Here is a 12,801-nt window from a genome sequence, read left to right on the forward strand (position 1 = left end):
TTATTAAATGTTCCTTTCCTCTTCTAGGGAAAATTTATCCGGATCAACTTTGATGTCAACGGTTACATCGTTGGTGCCAATATTGAAACTTGTATCCTTGAAAAAGTGCTGGGCTGCTTCTTTCTACAGCTGATGTAAAATGTTGTTGACTTTGGTCAGAAAAAGTTGTCCTTAACAGATTGACCTCTAGACTTGTTGGAGAAATCCCGTGCCATTCGCCAGGCCAAAGATGAGAGGACCTTTCACGTCTTCTACTACTTGCTCACGGGGGCTGGAGACAAACTGCGCAGTAAGCAACATAATATGTAATGTTTTAAGGCAAAGTGAGGATTTCTTAAACATTTGCTGGCAGTTATCCATTAGGGGGCCACTCTTTGTTTCTAAAAGGACAGAAATTTGACCTATTTTTATGTGTATGGTCTCAGTTGCTAGTTTCAGGTCTTTTTCAATAGAACACGATGTTAGTCTTGTGAAAATGGAGGGTAAAGCACAAGCTGGTATCATCTTTATATTTCCTGTTTCAAAAACTGACAGGGAACTTGTACACAGTCTATGTCATAAGATTTCAATCTAAAAGCCAAAGCAGGACTGAAGCTCATCTCTCACCTTGTTGTGTCCTTTCAGAGGAGCTCCTCCTTGAAAATTACAACAACTACCGTTTCCTTTCCAATGGGAACGTCACAATTCCTGGGCAGCAGGACAAGGACCTGTTTGTGGAGACCATGGAGGCCATGAGGATCATGAGTATCCCAGAGGACGAGCAGATCGGTAAGTGGAACTTAACCATTATGTGTATATGTAATTATTAGTGCATCGTAAACTCATAATAATCTATGTGGTTTCTGTGTAGGTTTGCTGAAGGTGGTGGCGTCTGTACTGCAAATGGGGAACATGAGCTTCAAAAAGGAGCGACACACAGACCAAGCCTCCATGCCTGACAACACAGGTAATTACACCACAACTCTCTCTGAGTCTTAACAGCAGAAGATCTAGAATTTGTATCTTAAACATCATTGTCCCCTCTCTCTCTCTTCTACACCAGCTGCTCAGAAGGTTTGCCACCTCATGGGCATGAATGTCACAGACTTCAGCAGAGCCATCCTGACACCTAGGATTAAGGTGGGCAGAGACTATGTCCAGAAGGCCCAGACTCAGGAGCAGGCAGAGTTTGCTGTGGAGGCCTTGGCCAAGGCTACGTATGAGAGGATGTTCCGCTGGCTCGTCATGAGAATCAACAAAGCCCTGGACAAGACCAAGAGGCAAGGAGCCTCCTTCATCGGCATCCTGGATATTGCTGGCTTTGAGATCTTTGAGGTAAACGAGTGATCCACAAATCTCTGCATCGGTGTTGTTGATTTTAAAATAATTCTGAACCGTTCTTTTTTTTGTCTCCAGCTGAACTCGTTTGAGCAGCTTTGCATCAACTACACCAACGAGAAGCTGCAGCAGCTCTTCAACCACACCATGTTCATCCTGGAGCAGGAGGAGTACCAGAGGGAGGGCATCGAGTGGAGCTTCATCGACTTCGGCCTCGACCTGCAGCCCTGCATCGACCTCATCGAGAAACCTGTGAGTGTGCTTCTACATCTTTGTTTAATTAAGTATTAAATACAGCAGTTCTTATTATTCAAATATCAAATATTAGTTCCAGTCCAAGAGGCCTCTATTTACATTATATATTACATTAATATTAACATCTGTGCTTTACCTGTGTTTCCAGGCCAGTCCCCCTGGTATTTTGGCTCTGCTGGACGAGGAGTGCTGGTTTCCCAAGGCCACAGACAAGAGCTTTGTGGAGAAGGTACTGCAGGAGCAGGGAACGCACCCCAAGTTCTTCAAACCCAAGAAACTGAAGGATGAGGCCGACTTCTCTGTCATCCATTATGCTGGCAAGGTAAAACTGCACAGTTATTGATGAGGATTCTCAGATTTGTAAATGTGTCTGTGTCCTCAAATTTGATTGCTATTTCCTGTCAAATGTTACCTCTCAGGTGGATTACAAGGCAGACGAATGGCTGATGAAGAACATGGACCCCTTGAACGACAATGTGGCTACGCTGCTCAACTTGTCCACTGATAAGTTTGTCTCTGAGCTGTGGAAGGACGGTGAGTTCAGGCAGATGTTGGCTGATTGCAATAACCAGGAGTCACTGCTCGTCTAGAGGCAGTGCTTGCTGTGGGGATACATTTAATTTCTGTTTGGCATTTCATGATGCTTTCTTTCTCTCTTACTGTGTTTGGACCTTTGTTTTTACCTTGTCCACTCCATTACCTTATTTCTGCCCATTTCTTCCTCTGTACCGCCCCAATTTTGTTTGTCATCTTTTTTCTTGAACTGGGTCTCAGAGATAAAGAATTGTCAGAGAGGCTATTTTTATCAGCGTTTTCCTATTCTGCACTCAGACTCAGGTGATGATCAGGTTTCTTTTTCATTATTTTCTTCATTCCCACTCTCTCCCATTAAAGGTCCAGTGTGCATGAATTACAGATGTGTAATGGTGAGACTGCTCAGAGTGTCAGGGAATTAGGGTACCTATGCATATCAGAAAAAAAATTATAATAATAACAGTTATACACTTATACAAACATGAAGTTCTTATGGACAGTAAATTCACTTTATGCTTATGAACTGTCCTAAATGTTACACACTGGACCTTTTATACTGCATTTTAATCATGAATCCTGTTGCCATTTTCTCCTACAATAATCTTTTCCAAAAGCATCGTCCAGTCAGTTTGTATCGTTGCCTTTTAATTCAGCTCTGTATTCAGTAACCAAGTATTGTGGTCATCTCAGCACTTATTGCTCTCTTTAAACTCTCCCCTCTCTCCCTCTGTGTAATAGCAATGTAAGGGGACCCCTGGTGTTGGTCATGGGTACTGCAGCAATGGGTATTTACTTGCATGGGTTTGGTTGTTTTTATTTTTGTGTTCTACATGCCCCACTGCAAGTGCCAGCGTTTGTCACCACCCTGACACACATGCATATATTTACGTGAACTATCACACATAGATTCACTCAGAGAACGACACATAAATATTGCACTAATTGTGTTTTTTTGTGGTTATGGTGTGTAACCTTCCCCACACTTCACTTGATTTTTTTGTGACTACCGTTTTTTTTTTCATCCTGCTCCTGATTTGTTTCCTTCCACATTCACGCTATGTTTGTTTGGTGTTTCACTGATCCTATCTCTGCTCTCTCCTGGTAAGTTTCCCAAGAGATGGTGGAGAAACAATGGTCATCTTCCTTCTTATTTGTGACATGCATTTGGTTTGACTTTGCCTGGTTGAATATTTGAATGATTGAATTGAATTCTCCAGACCTCTTTTATAATTTTGTTCCTCTCTCTATTCCCTGTCCTTTTCAGTGGACCACATCGTGGGTCTGGATAAGGTGACTGGCATGTCCGAGATGCACGGTGCCTTTAAGACGCGCAAGGGCATGTTCCGCACAGTGGGCCAGCTGTACAAGGAGCAACTCTCCAAGCTCATGGCCACGCTGAGGAACACAAACCCAAACTTTGTTCGCTGCATCATACCCAACCACGAGAAAAAGGTATCAGAAAAATACTGGGCTGTCACACCGCTTTAGTGGGATAAGCTAGATGGAGCTAGATGGTGAATAAAAGGGGACAAAAGTAGAAGACTGAACTCAAACCAGAATTGTCCATTTCCTGACATGATATCACTTTAAAAATCCATCAGTTAAAATCTGCCAGATCTTCGAGCAATGGTTGAAATTGGATTTAAAAACAGGAATGTCTAGAAGACGCTTTCAGTTCCTTTTTATTTTCTTTCCTCTGGGTTCACCATGTCTGGAACTTATTATTGCAGAACAATCATAAGCCACCATGCAGATTAGAACCATTTGTTTCTCTGTTTTGCCAAAATAACTGATCAGCAAATGCTCCCCCCCCCCCCCTCTCCTCCACAGGCTGGTAAACTGGACCCACACCTGGTTCTGGACCAGCTGAGATGTAACGGTGTGCTGGAGGGCATCCGTATCTGCAGACAGGGCTTCCCTAACCGCATCGTCTTCCAGGAGTTTAGGCAGAGGTAATGGAAAAATAACTCCCTCTGCGAATTAACGTCGTCATTCAGCAAAGTGTCAGAAAACATAAAATCTTATCATTTGCCCCCTCCTACAGGTATGAGATCCTCACTCCTAACGCCATCCCCAAGGGTTTCATGGATGGAAAGCAGGCCTGTGTGCTCATGGTAAGTGCTTTACAAAAAATATTATTTTAAAATATTTAAAAATAAGTGTGTTTTCAATCAGTGCATTTTCCTTCCTGTCAGATCAAAAGCCTGGAGCTGGATCCTAATCTGTACCGCATGGGCCAGAGTAAAGTGTTCTTCAGGGCTGGTGTCCTGGCTCACCTGGAGGAGGAGAGAGACATGAAGATCACAGACATCATCATTAGTTTCCAGGCCTGGTGTAGAGGCTACGTGGCCCGCAAGTAAGACAAGAAAATCCTCACATTCACTGACTTTGTTGACATTGGTGTCCTGTTGAGTAGCTGCTTAAAAACTAATGTGGAAGATGTGTATAATATACTTTAAAACACATTCAATATTCAGACTTCAAGGAAAAGAATTCTGCATCCTCGTCTTCATTACTAAGAGTCATGGAACGTTTGTTTTATTGTTTTAAAATGTAACTTAATCATGGGGAAATAACTTTTTTTAATAGAAGTAAAGGACATTTCTTGTCTGTTGCATTGCAGGGCTTTTGCCAAGAGACAGCAGCAGTTGACTGCAATGAAGGTGATCCAAAGAAACTGTGCCGCTTACCTTAAACTCAGGAACTGGCAGTGGTGGAGACTCTTCACCAAGGTGAACCTCAGCATCCTGCAGCATCTTATTGAACATGTGACATGTGTCACTACTGTGCACATTTTTATGCCTTATTTTTTTTTTTATCCTAATGCTCTTTATGCTCCACTATTTTGTCCTCAGGTGAAGCCTCTCCTACAAGTCAGCAGACAGGAGGAGGAGCTGCAGGCCAAGGATGACGAGCTGGTTAAAGTGAAGGAGAAGCATCTTTACGCCGAGCAGCGAGTCCAAGAGATGGAGGAGAAGCAACAGCAGGTAACGTGACACGTTACAGGAGTTTTAAATGATGTTTATCTTTGTTCATAGAAAGCTCATTGTGCGTTGTTACTCATGTCGTTGTTTTTATTCTCCTTGCAGATGAGTGCTGAGAAGATGGCCCTGCAGGAGCAGCTTCAAGCCGAGACTGAGCTCTGTGCTGAAGCAGAAGAGATGAGAGCCCGTCTATCTGCCAGGAAGCAGGAGCTGGAGGAGATTCTCCATGACCTGGAGGCCCGTGTGGAGGAGGAAGAGGAGCGTGCATCTCATCTGATATCGGAGAAAAAGAAGATGCAGCAGAACATTGGTGTAAGTTGAGCTGCTTTGTTCACTCATTGATTTGATAGCTACAGGTACTGTACATATAGGTACTAACACTCACGTCACTCAATCATGTTTTCAGGACCTGGAGCAGCAGCTGGATGAGGAGGAGGCAGCCAGACAGAAACTTCAGCTGGAGAAGGTCACTTTGGAGGCCAAGATGAAGAAAATAGAGGATGATGTTATGGTTCTAGATGACCAGAACAACAAACTTAACAAGGTCAGGAAACCATTTCAATCATTTAGTGTAATGCTGAGCTGTACTATTCTATCTGACTGCAAGTGTTGAAAATAATAAAGTATAAATAAATTATAAAATAATAACTATGTGGAATTTTGCCATCTTTGTGATCACAGGAGAAGAAGCTGATGGAAGAGAGGGTCTCCGAGTTCACCACCAACCTGGCAGAGGAGGAAGAAAAGTCCAAGAGCCTGCAGAAACTCAAGACCAAACACGAGGCCATGATTACAGACCTAGAGGGTAAGAAGAGGCCATAATGGAGAATATATCTTGCAGATTTTATACAGTTTCCAAGCATCTTTTTCAAGTTTTTTTCATTTGTGTTCCTTTTCTTTGTCAGACCGCCTTCGTAGGGAGGAAAAGCAGCGTCAGGAGCTGGAGAAGAACCGACGTAAACTTGAGGGTGACTTCACCGACACACATGACCAGATTGCTGAGCTGCAGGCCCAGATTGCTGAGCTCCGTGCCCAACTAGCCAAAAAGGAGGAGGAGCTCCAAGCGGCTCTGGCCAGGTGTGTATGAATTTTACGGCTCCTTGTTTTATTATTGTTACTTATTCTTATTCCCTGCATGTGCGTTCTATTCAAACAGGTGATGGGTAGAGCTCATTTTACTTGTATAGATTTTTTTTGCTCAATTATTCAAACCTTCCTTCAGGATTGAGGAGGAGGCCGCGCAGAAGAACCTGGCCCAGAAAAAGATCCGTGAGATGGAGGCTCAGCTGTCTGAACTGCAGGAGGATTTGGATCTGGAGAGGCAAGCTCGAACCAAGGCAGAGAAACACCGCCGGGACCTGGGAGAAGAGCTGGAGGCCCTGAAGACTGAGCTTGAGGACACTCACGATTTTACTGCTGCCCAGCAAGAACTGAGGTAGAGATATTGTTTCTGGCATAACTACAACATTCAAACCGTTCGTCAACATTTTGAAGTCCATCTTGACCTCTGCTATGTCTCTTTAGGAGTAAGCGTGAAACTGAGGTGACTCATCTTAAAAAGACTCTGGATGATGAGGCCAAAGTCCACGAACAGCTGCTGGCTGATATTAGACAGAAGCACGGTCAGGCCTTTGATGAGCTGAATGAGCAGCTGGAGCAGTCGAAGAGGGTAAGTGATCTTTACCCAACCACTGTTTTCTCCTTAATGCTCAATTTATTTCTCATTTGCATAAATCTGCACCGTCCTTCCTCGTAGAACAAAGTGTCAGTTGAGAAGACCAAGCAGGCTCTGGAGTCGGAGAGGAACGAGCTGGCCATTGAGCTGCAGACACTGATGCACGGTAAAGGAGAATCCGAACACCGCAGGAAGAAGGCTGAAGCCCTGGTCCAGGAGCTGCAGCTCAAATTTTCTGAATGCGAGCGTCAGAGGGTGGAGCAGGCTGAGAAACTCTTCAAAGTGCAGGTAGAGCTTTGTGGAAGGAATTGTGACTGGATGCTCTTTTTGATTTAAACATTCTAAAACAATAATTCCACTCAATCACTTGATTTTGTGTTGAATGGTAAATTTGTCGTCCTCTTTCCTCAGGCTGAACTGGATAATGTCAGCTGCGTGCTGAGTGATGTCGAAGGCAAATCCATCAAAGCAACCAAAGACTGCTCTGCTGTGGAGTCGCAGCTGCAGGACGTTCAGGTGTGCGCACACATTGTTACATTCTGTAAAATCAGAAATGGACAAACCAAACAACCAAAGCGTATGTGTGCAAATCGAACGACTCATAATTCAGCTTGTATGCGTCTTATGGTTACAATAGGAACTGCTGCAAGAAGAGACGCGCCACAAACTGTCCCTGGGTACGCGTATGCGCCAGATGGAGGATGATCAGAACAACCTGAGAGAACAACTGGAGGAAGAAGAAGCGTCCAAGAAAAACGTCGAGAAGCAGCTTCAAACTGTGCAGGCTCAGGTAAAACACACAAACATGTAAATATTCTTATTCAGAACCTATGGCTTAGAAATGTTTGAGTAACACCCGCTCTTTCTGTGCAGCTTGCTGAAATGAGAAAGAAGGTGGAGCAGGATTCAGGGTCGCTGGAGACCGCCGAGGAGGGAAAGAAGAGATATCAAAGGGAACTTGAAGGAACAAACCAGCGTCTGGAGGAGAAATGTGCAGCCTACGACAAGTTGGACAAAACCAAGACGCGTCTCCAGCAAGAGCTGGATGACCTGCTGGTGGATCAGGATCATCTTCGACAGATTGTCTCCAACCTGGAGAAGAAGCAGAAGAAGTTTGACCAGGTCAGACAGCCTTCATACTGAAACTGCATACATATATTTAGGATTAGGACTTCAGGGTGGCTGGATCACATGTATTTCTTCAACTTTAAAAAGCTTTTGATTTTCTTTAGATGTTGGCTGAGGAGAAGAACATCTCTGCCCGCTATGCCGAGGAGCGTGACCGCGCTGAAGCTGAGGCCCGCGAGAAGGAGACCCGAACTCTGTCTTTAACTCGTGAGCTGGAGTCTCTGATGGACATTAAGGAAGAACTGGACCGCAACAACAAACTGCTGCGCGCTGAAATGGAGGACCTGGTGTCCTCTAAGGATGATGCCGGCAAGAACGTAAGTGTTAAACATGTCACTTGCAGAGATGTTTATGTACCTTTGCAGTCCCCCTCCCATCATTGTCCTCGTCTCTCATCCTCCCTTGTCGCACAGGTCCATGAGCTGGAGAAGTCTAAACGTGCCATGGAGCAGCAGCGAGAAGAGATGAGGACTCAGCTGGAGGAGCTGGAGGACGAGCTGCAGGCCACAGAGGATGCCAAGCTGCGTCTTGAGGTCAACATGCAGGCCTTGAAGGCTCAGTATGAGAGAGACCTGGCAGGACGTGATGAGATGGGCGAGGAGAAGAAGCGAGCATTGGTCAAACAGGTGCTGACTCTACTTAATATATAATGGTTATCTGCTCCCTGTGGTAACTTTGGCTCTTGACTGTTGAAGAATAGAAGTTTGTGGTGCTTTCATTAATTTGTGCCTCCCTTTTTCAGGTGCGCGAGATGGAGATGGAGTTGGAGGATGAGCGGAAGCAGCGCTCTGCAGCCGTGGCCTCACGCAAGAAGCTCGAGCTGGACCTGAAGGAGCTGGAGGCGGGCATCGACATGGCCAACAAGAACCGCGACGAGGCCCTGAAGCAGCTGAAGAAACTCCAAGTGAGTTAAACTCTGAACAAATTATTTGTCGTTTTTGCGTTCTCTCAGCTATGCGTTTCCACTTTCGTCTGACTTTATTTATTTTTTCCCTCCACAGGCCCAGATGAAGGATCTTATCCGCGAGTTAGATGATACTCGCATGTCCAGGGAGGAAATCCTTGCTCAGAGCAAGGAGACCGAGAAGAAGCTGAAGGGCATGGAGGCTGACATGATCCAGATGCAGGAGGTTGGCATGCACACCTTTTTGAAACTTCACTAAACTATGAGTTACATGAGCAAAAGCCTTGTACACTTACCCCATCAGGCCTGATTTAAAAAAAGAAAGAAAAGGCTGAAAGAACTGCCATTACATCTTTTTTATTTATAATACTAACATATTTTCCATAGAAAACATTACATTATTGTTTGTTGTGTCATATTTAAAGGAGTTGGCAGCTGCAGAACGAGTGAAACGACAGGCCCAGCAGGAGAGAGATGAGCTGCAGGATGAGATTAACAACCAGGCCGCCAAGAAGTAAGAAATCCTTCAGTGCGCCGTACAATGGTCACAAAGTGTCACTCGTGTACATTACTATGTTTTTATTCTTTTCTTTTGTCTCTCAGTGCTCAGGTTGCAGAGGAGAGGAGACGGCTGGAGGCTCGTATCGCTCAGCTGGAGGAGGAGCTGGAGGAAGAGCAGTGCAACACTGAGCTGACCAATGACAGGCTGAAGAAATCAATGCTGCAGGTTTGTAGGCTCACGTTTCGTCATTTTATAGCATGTGAAATATACCGCGTTTCAACTTCCAAGTAGTTCAGCTCAGACAGACGAGTCCTTGTTCTCATTTCTTCCGCAGTCCGACCAGATGAATGTGGAGCTGACCGCCGAGCGCAGCACCTGCCAGCGCGTCGAGGGGGCTCGCTCTCAGATGGAACGCCAGAACAAGGAGCTGAAGCTGAAGCTGCAAGAGCTGGAGGGAGCGATCAAGTCCAAGTACAAGGCCAACATGGCCACCCTGGAGTCAAAGATCGCTACGCTGGAGGAACAGCTGGACATGGAGACCAGGTGACGGCTTTATGTAACCTCATATATCATGAGATAAGTCGTAGAGATTTAGGGTTGTCACGCTATGCTATGTTACTGAATACAGTTTTATAGAACGTATTATGTCATGACTCTTTATCCTAATCAGTGTTGTGTTCTTGGCTCAGGGAGAGGCAGGCTGCCACCAAGATCGTGAGACGTACGGAAAAGAAACTGAAGGAAGTCATTCTGCAGGTGGACGACGAGAGACGCAACACAGAGCAGTACAAGGACCAGGTTAGAGGTTTTCCATCACTGTGGTCAAACTCAAGAATCTGGCAATACCATAGGGGGGGGGGGGGGGGGCGGTCTACGCTATATATATTATGCTGATTTATAAACAAGGGGAGATGTAATTCATCTCATCTTTAGGAATTGTAAATGAAATAAGATATTTTCTAACATACAGTACTGTGTAAAAGTCTTAGGCCCACTTTACAAATTACGCTTTTTCGCTGTTGCGACGTCTTTAGACACTCTGGCAGGACACCCGCATCGCTTACAACTTTCCTCTTTACTTGCTCGACTGTACGATCGTAGCCGGCCTCCCGCATCCCCTGTTGCATTTTTACGTAGGCCATCTTGTTCCTGGATGACTCCAGCTTCTTCTGGATCTTGTCCTCCGACCAGATACTGATCAGGCACTTGGTTTCGGAGGTGCTCCACGTCCAGCGTCCAGCGCCCTCCTTCGACCCCACCATTTTTTTTGGAACAAAAGTCCTGCGGTATATGCTAATTAGCACGCGTTATATGCTAATCCCTGACCTCCCACTGTCGCGAGCCCAACGTGTTCTCTTTATACGCACTTATGTAAAGCGTGATGTAAAGTGGGCCTTAGGCCACATTAGAATTGTTTTAGCAATGCTATGATCATCATACAGTATCATTATTTCTCAATATAAGACCAACTTTTAATCGTTCCAATCCAAATACCGAAGGAATTTGACAGACCATATATCAATAAAGCTGGTGGAGTACTGTGTATAATAAAATATACATAGAATAAAAAAAAAATAACAGATGTCCATAATATCTGTTAATGTCTCAGGTCGACAAGCTGAACTCCCGTATGAAACAGCTGAAGCGTCAGCTGGAGGAGGCTGAGGAAGAGGCTCAGAGAGCCAATGCCAACAGAAGGAAACTGCAGCGGGAGCTGGAGGACGCCAGCGAGTCAGCAGACGCCATGACCCGCGAAGTATCCACTCTCAAGAGCAAGCTCAGGTTAGCACCAGTGACACGGCAGCTTTTATTTTTAATCCAGGGCGAGTTCACCACCAGATGGCGCCATAAACACTCACTCACTCACTTATTTCATTCTTCCACTGTAGGCGCGGAGACCTGCCCTTCACCACCCGCCGCACTGTTGCACGCGTCGGCATCGAGAGCGACGAGGAGAGCGAGCCCAAGACCGAGACGCCCGAGCCCAAACCCGAATGAGCGGCCGCCGCTGCTACAACAACGACAACACTTGATTTGTTAGAACCTGCATCATAAATAGACCGACCCAAATACACATGAGCACACATTACTGTACCTGCTGAACAGGGAGGGAGCACAACCCCCGACACAACCACCTGACAACATTGACAATCTATGCATTCTTTAACACACTCACACAACAAGTACAGAAGCCAGTACACTTTGGACAATCACATGCTGATGAAAACACACACACACGTTATTTCCGGGCCAAATTTGTTGTGTTTGTTTCATTTTACATTCTCTGGGAAAATTTAAAGAAGCGAAAAAAAAAAAGATATTTTTTATAAGGAAACATTCCAGTTCTGATAGTCCTGATCAAGGATCTATTTTTCTAATTGAAGAAAGAGGAAAACAAAGAAGTATAAACGAATGAAGACCGATTACTGGAAGGGGACCAAAGTAATATCTCGATCTATAGAAATGTATTTTATGCTGAAGTTTTTATAATGGTTAAGAATGGAAGTGCTTCATGTTTATTACGCTTGCGCTCTTGCCTCAGTTTATAATGAAGGTTTATATGCTGAAATGTATTCTATCAATTTAGCTGCGATTAGCACTTGAGACTATGCTTTTGGACTTAATAATTTGTGACACACATTTCATGTGGAAAATTTGAGTGAACGATCCGACTCATTGACGTATATTGAAGGCATTTGATTGTGACTGTGCTGAAATATCTTAATTTTTGCACTGACGTGGAAAAGAAACTTTAGCCTCGACATCATTAACCACTGCAGTTGTGTGTTTAATTAAAACGATATTTGGACAGAATGTGCATGTACTCACACACACACACACACACGCCAACGCACACTAAGGCCTCAAACGCAGCAGAATTTCCACTGGGCGGGGATGTTGGCTTATGTCTGGACATGCATTGATTTTTATGTTTATCACTATCAGTGTTTTTGTTATGTTCAGGGTGAAGTTGAATGGGGGGTGATGGGGTAGTCGAGTACTCACAGTACACACTGTATTCTCAGGGCACAGCTTGCTGAGGGTGTAACGGAACCAAAGGCAGATTAAGGATATGTTACTCTAATCTGTGTTCACTGTAGTCTTGACTGGCCCTATAGAGCTTTCATATAGACGTGCTCATCATGTCTCGATATAAACCCTTATCAGGTTGTGCCCAGGGGCAGCTTTTGGCTCACACTGCTGGGAAGTGAGAGGAATTTGTTACCTAAAGAATAACGGTTCATAAATAATAATGATAATAAAAAAAAAGGTTGCATCTATCGCACTTAAAACAAAAGGAACTCAAAACTTAAAAAGAACCTGCATCTCCTCGTTTTTAGTAATGTTGGTCAGAGTGCACCTCTGGAATGGAAATCATGTTGTGACATGTTGGTATTATTGCAAATAAAGAGGCTTTCTAAACTGCTACACGATGACCTGTGTCTTCATTTATCACTCATGTTTTCTTTGCAGAGATTTAAATAAAAAAAAGGTTTGTGAA

At 44.5% G+C, this 12,801-nt stretch overlaps 1 protein-coding gene across 2 annotated transcripts in view; it reads left to right on the top strand.

Moving 5' to 3' along the window:
* LOC310933469 (myosin-9-like) overlaps window positions 1-12,721 on the top strand; it is a 30,658-nt gene extending 17,937 nt beyond the window's left edge. For both annotated transcript variants that reach the window (XM_083896967.1, XM_083896968.1), the window contains 34 exons: window positions 28-91; window positions 191-289; window positions 625-768; window positions 851-946; window positions 1,043-1,314; window positions 1,396-1,569; window positions 1,721-1,894; window positions 1,992-2,106; window positions 3,371-3,558; window positions 3,937-4,058; window positions 4,151-4,220; window positions 4,302-4,462; window positions 4,730-4,838; window positions 4,962-5,093; window positions 5,196-5,402; window positions 5,497-5,634; window positions 5,772-5,895; window positions 5,996-6,167; window positions 6,313-6,525; window positions 6,615-6,759; window positions 6,847-7,053; window positions 7,177-7,281; window positions 7,403-7,555; window positions 7,639-7,887; window positions 7,998-8,210; window positions 8,307-8,519; window positions 8,636-8,797; window positions 8,895-9,023; window positions 9,223-9,311; window positions 9,401-9,524; window positions 9,634-9,842; window positions 9,989-10,097; window positions 10,909-11,081; window positions 11,189-12,721. In XM_083896967.1, the coding sequence (XP_083753093.1) occupies window positions 28-91; window positions 191-289; window positions 625-768; window positions 851-946; window positions 1,043-1,314; window positions 1,396-1,569; window positions 1,721-1,894; window positions 1,992-2,106; window positions 3,371-3,558; window positions 3,937-4,058; window positions 4,151-4,220; window positions 4,302-4,462; window positions 4,730-4,838; window positions 4,962-5,093; window positions 5,196-5,402; window positions 5,497-5,634; window positions 5,772-5,895; window positions 5,996-6,167; window positions 6,313-6,525; window positions 6,615-6,759; window positions 6,847-7,053; window positions 7,177-7,281; window positions 7,403-7,555; window positions 7,639-7,887; window positions 7,998-8,210; window positions 8,307-8,519; window positions 8,636-8,797; window positions 8,895-9,023; window positions 9,223-9,311; window positions 9,401-9,524; window positions 9,634-9,842; window positions 9,989-10,097; window positions 10,909-11,081; window positions 11,189-11,297 (5,163 nt within the window). In that variant the 3' untranslated portion in view covers window positions 11,298-12,721. The remainder of the gene's footprint in view (window positions 1-27; window positions 92-190; window positions 290-624; window positions 769-850; window positions 947-1,042; window positions 1,315-1,395; window positions 1,570-1,720; window positions 1,895-1,991; window positions 2,107-3,370; window positions 3,559-3,936; window positions 4,059-4,150; window positions 4,221-4,301; window positions 4,463-4,729; window positions 4,839-4,961; window positions 5,094-5,195; window positions 5,403-5,496; window positions 5,635-5,771; window positions 5,896-5,995; window positions 6,168-6,312; window positions 6,526-6,614; window positions 6,760-6,846; window positions 7,054-7,176; window positions 7,282-7,402; window positions 7,556-7,638; window positions 7,888-7,997; window positions 8,211-8,306; window positions 8,520-8,635; window positions 8,798-8,894; window positions 9,024-9,222; window positions 9,312-9,400; window positions 9,525-9,633; window positions 9,843-9,988; window positions 10,098-10,908; window positions 11,082-11,188) is intronic.
* The last annotated feature ends 80 nt before the right edge of the window (window positions 12,722-12,801 follow it).

Source organism: Microchirus variegatus, assembly GCF_963457635.1.
Source record: "Microchirus variegatus genome assembly, chromosome: 10".
Classification (NCBI taxonomy): Eukaryota; Metazoa; Chordata; class Actinopteri; order Pleuronectiformes; family Soleidae; genus Microchirus; species Microchirus variegatus.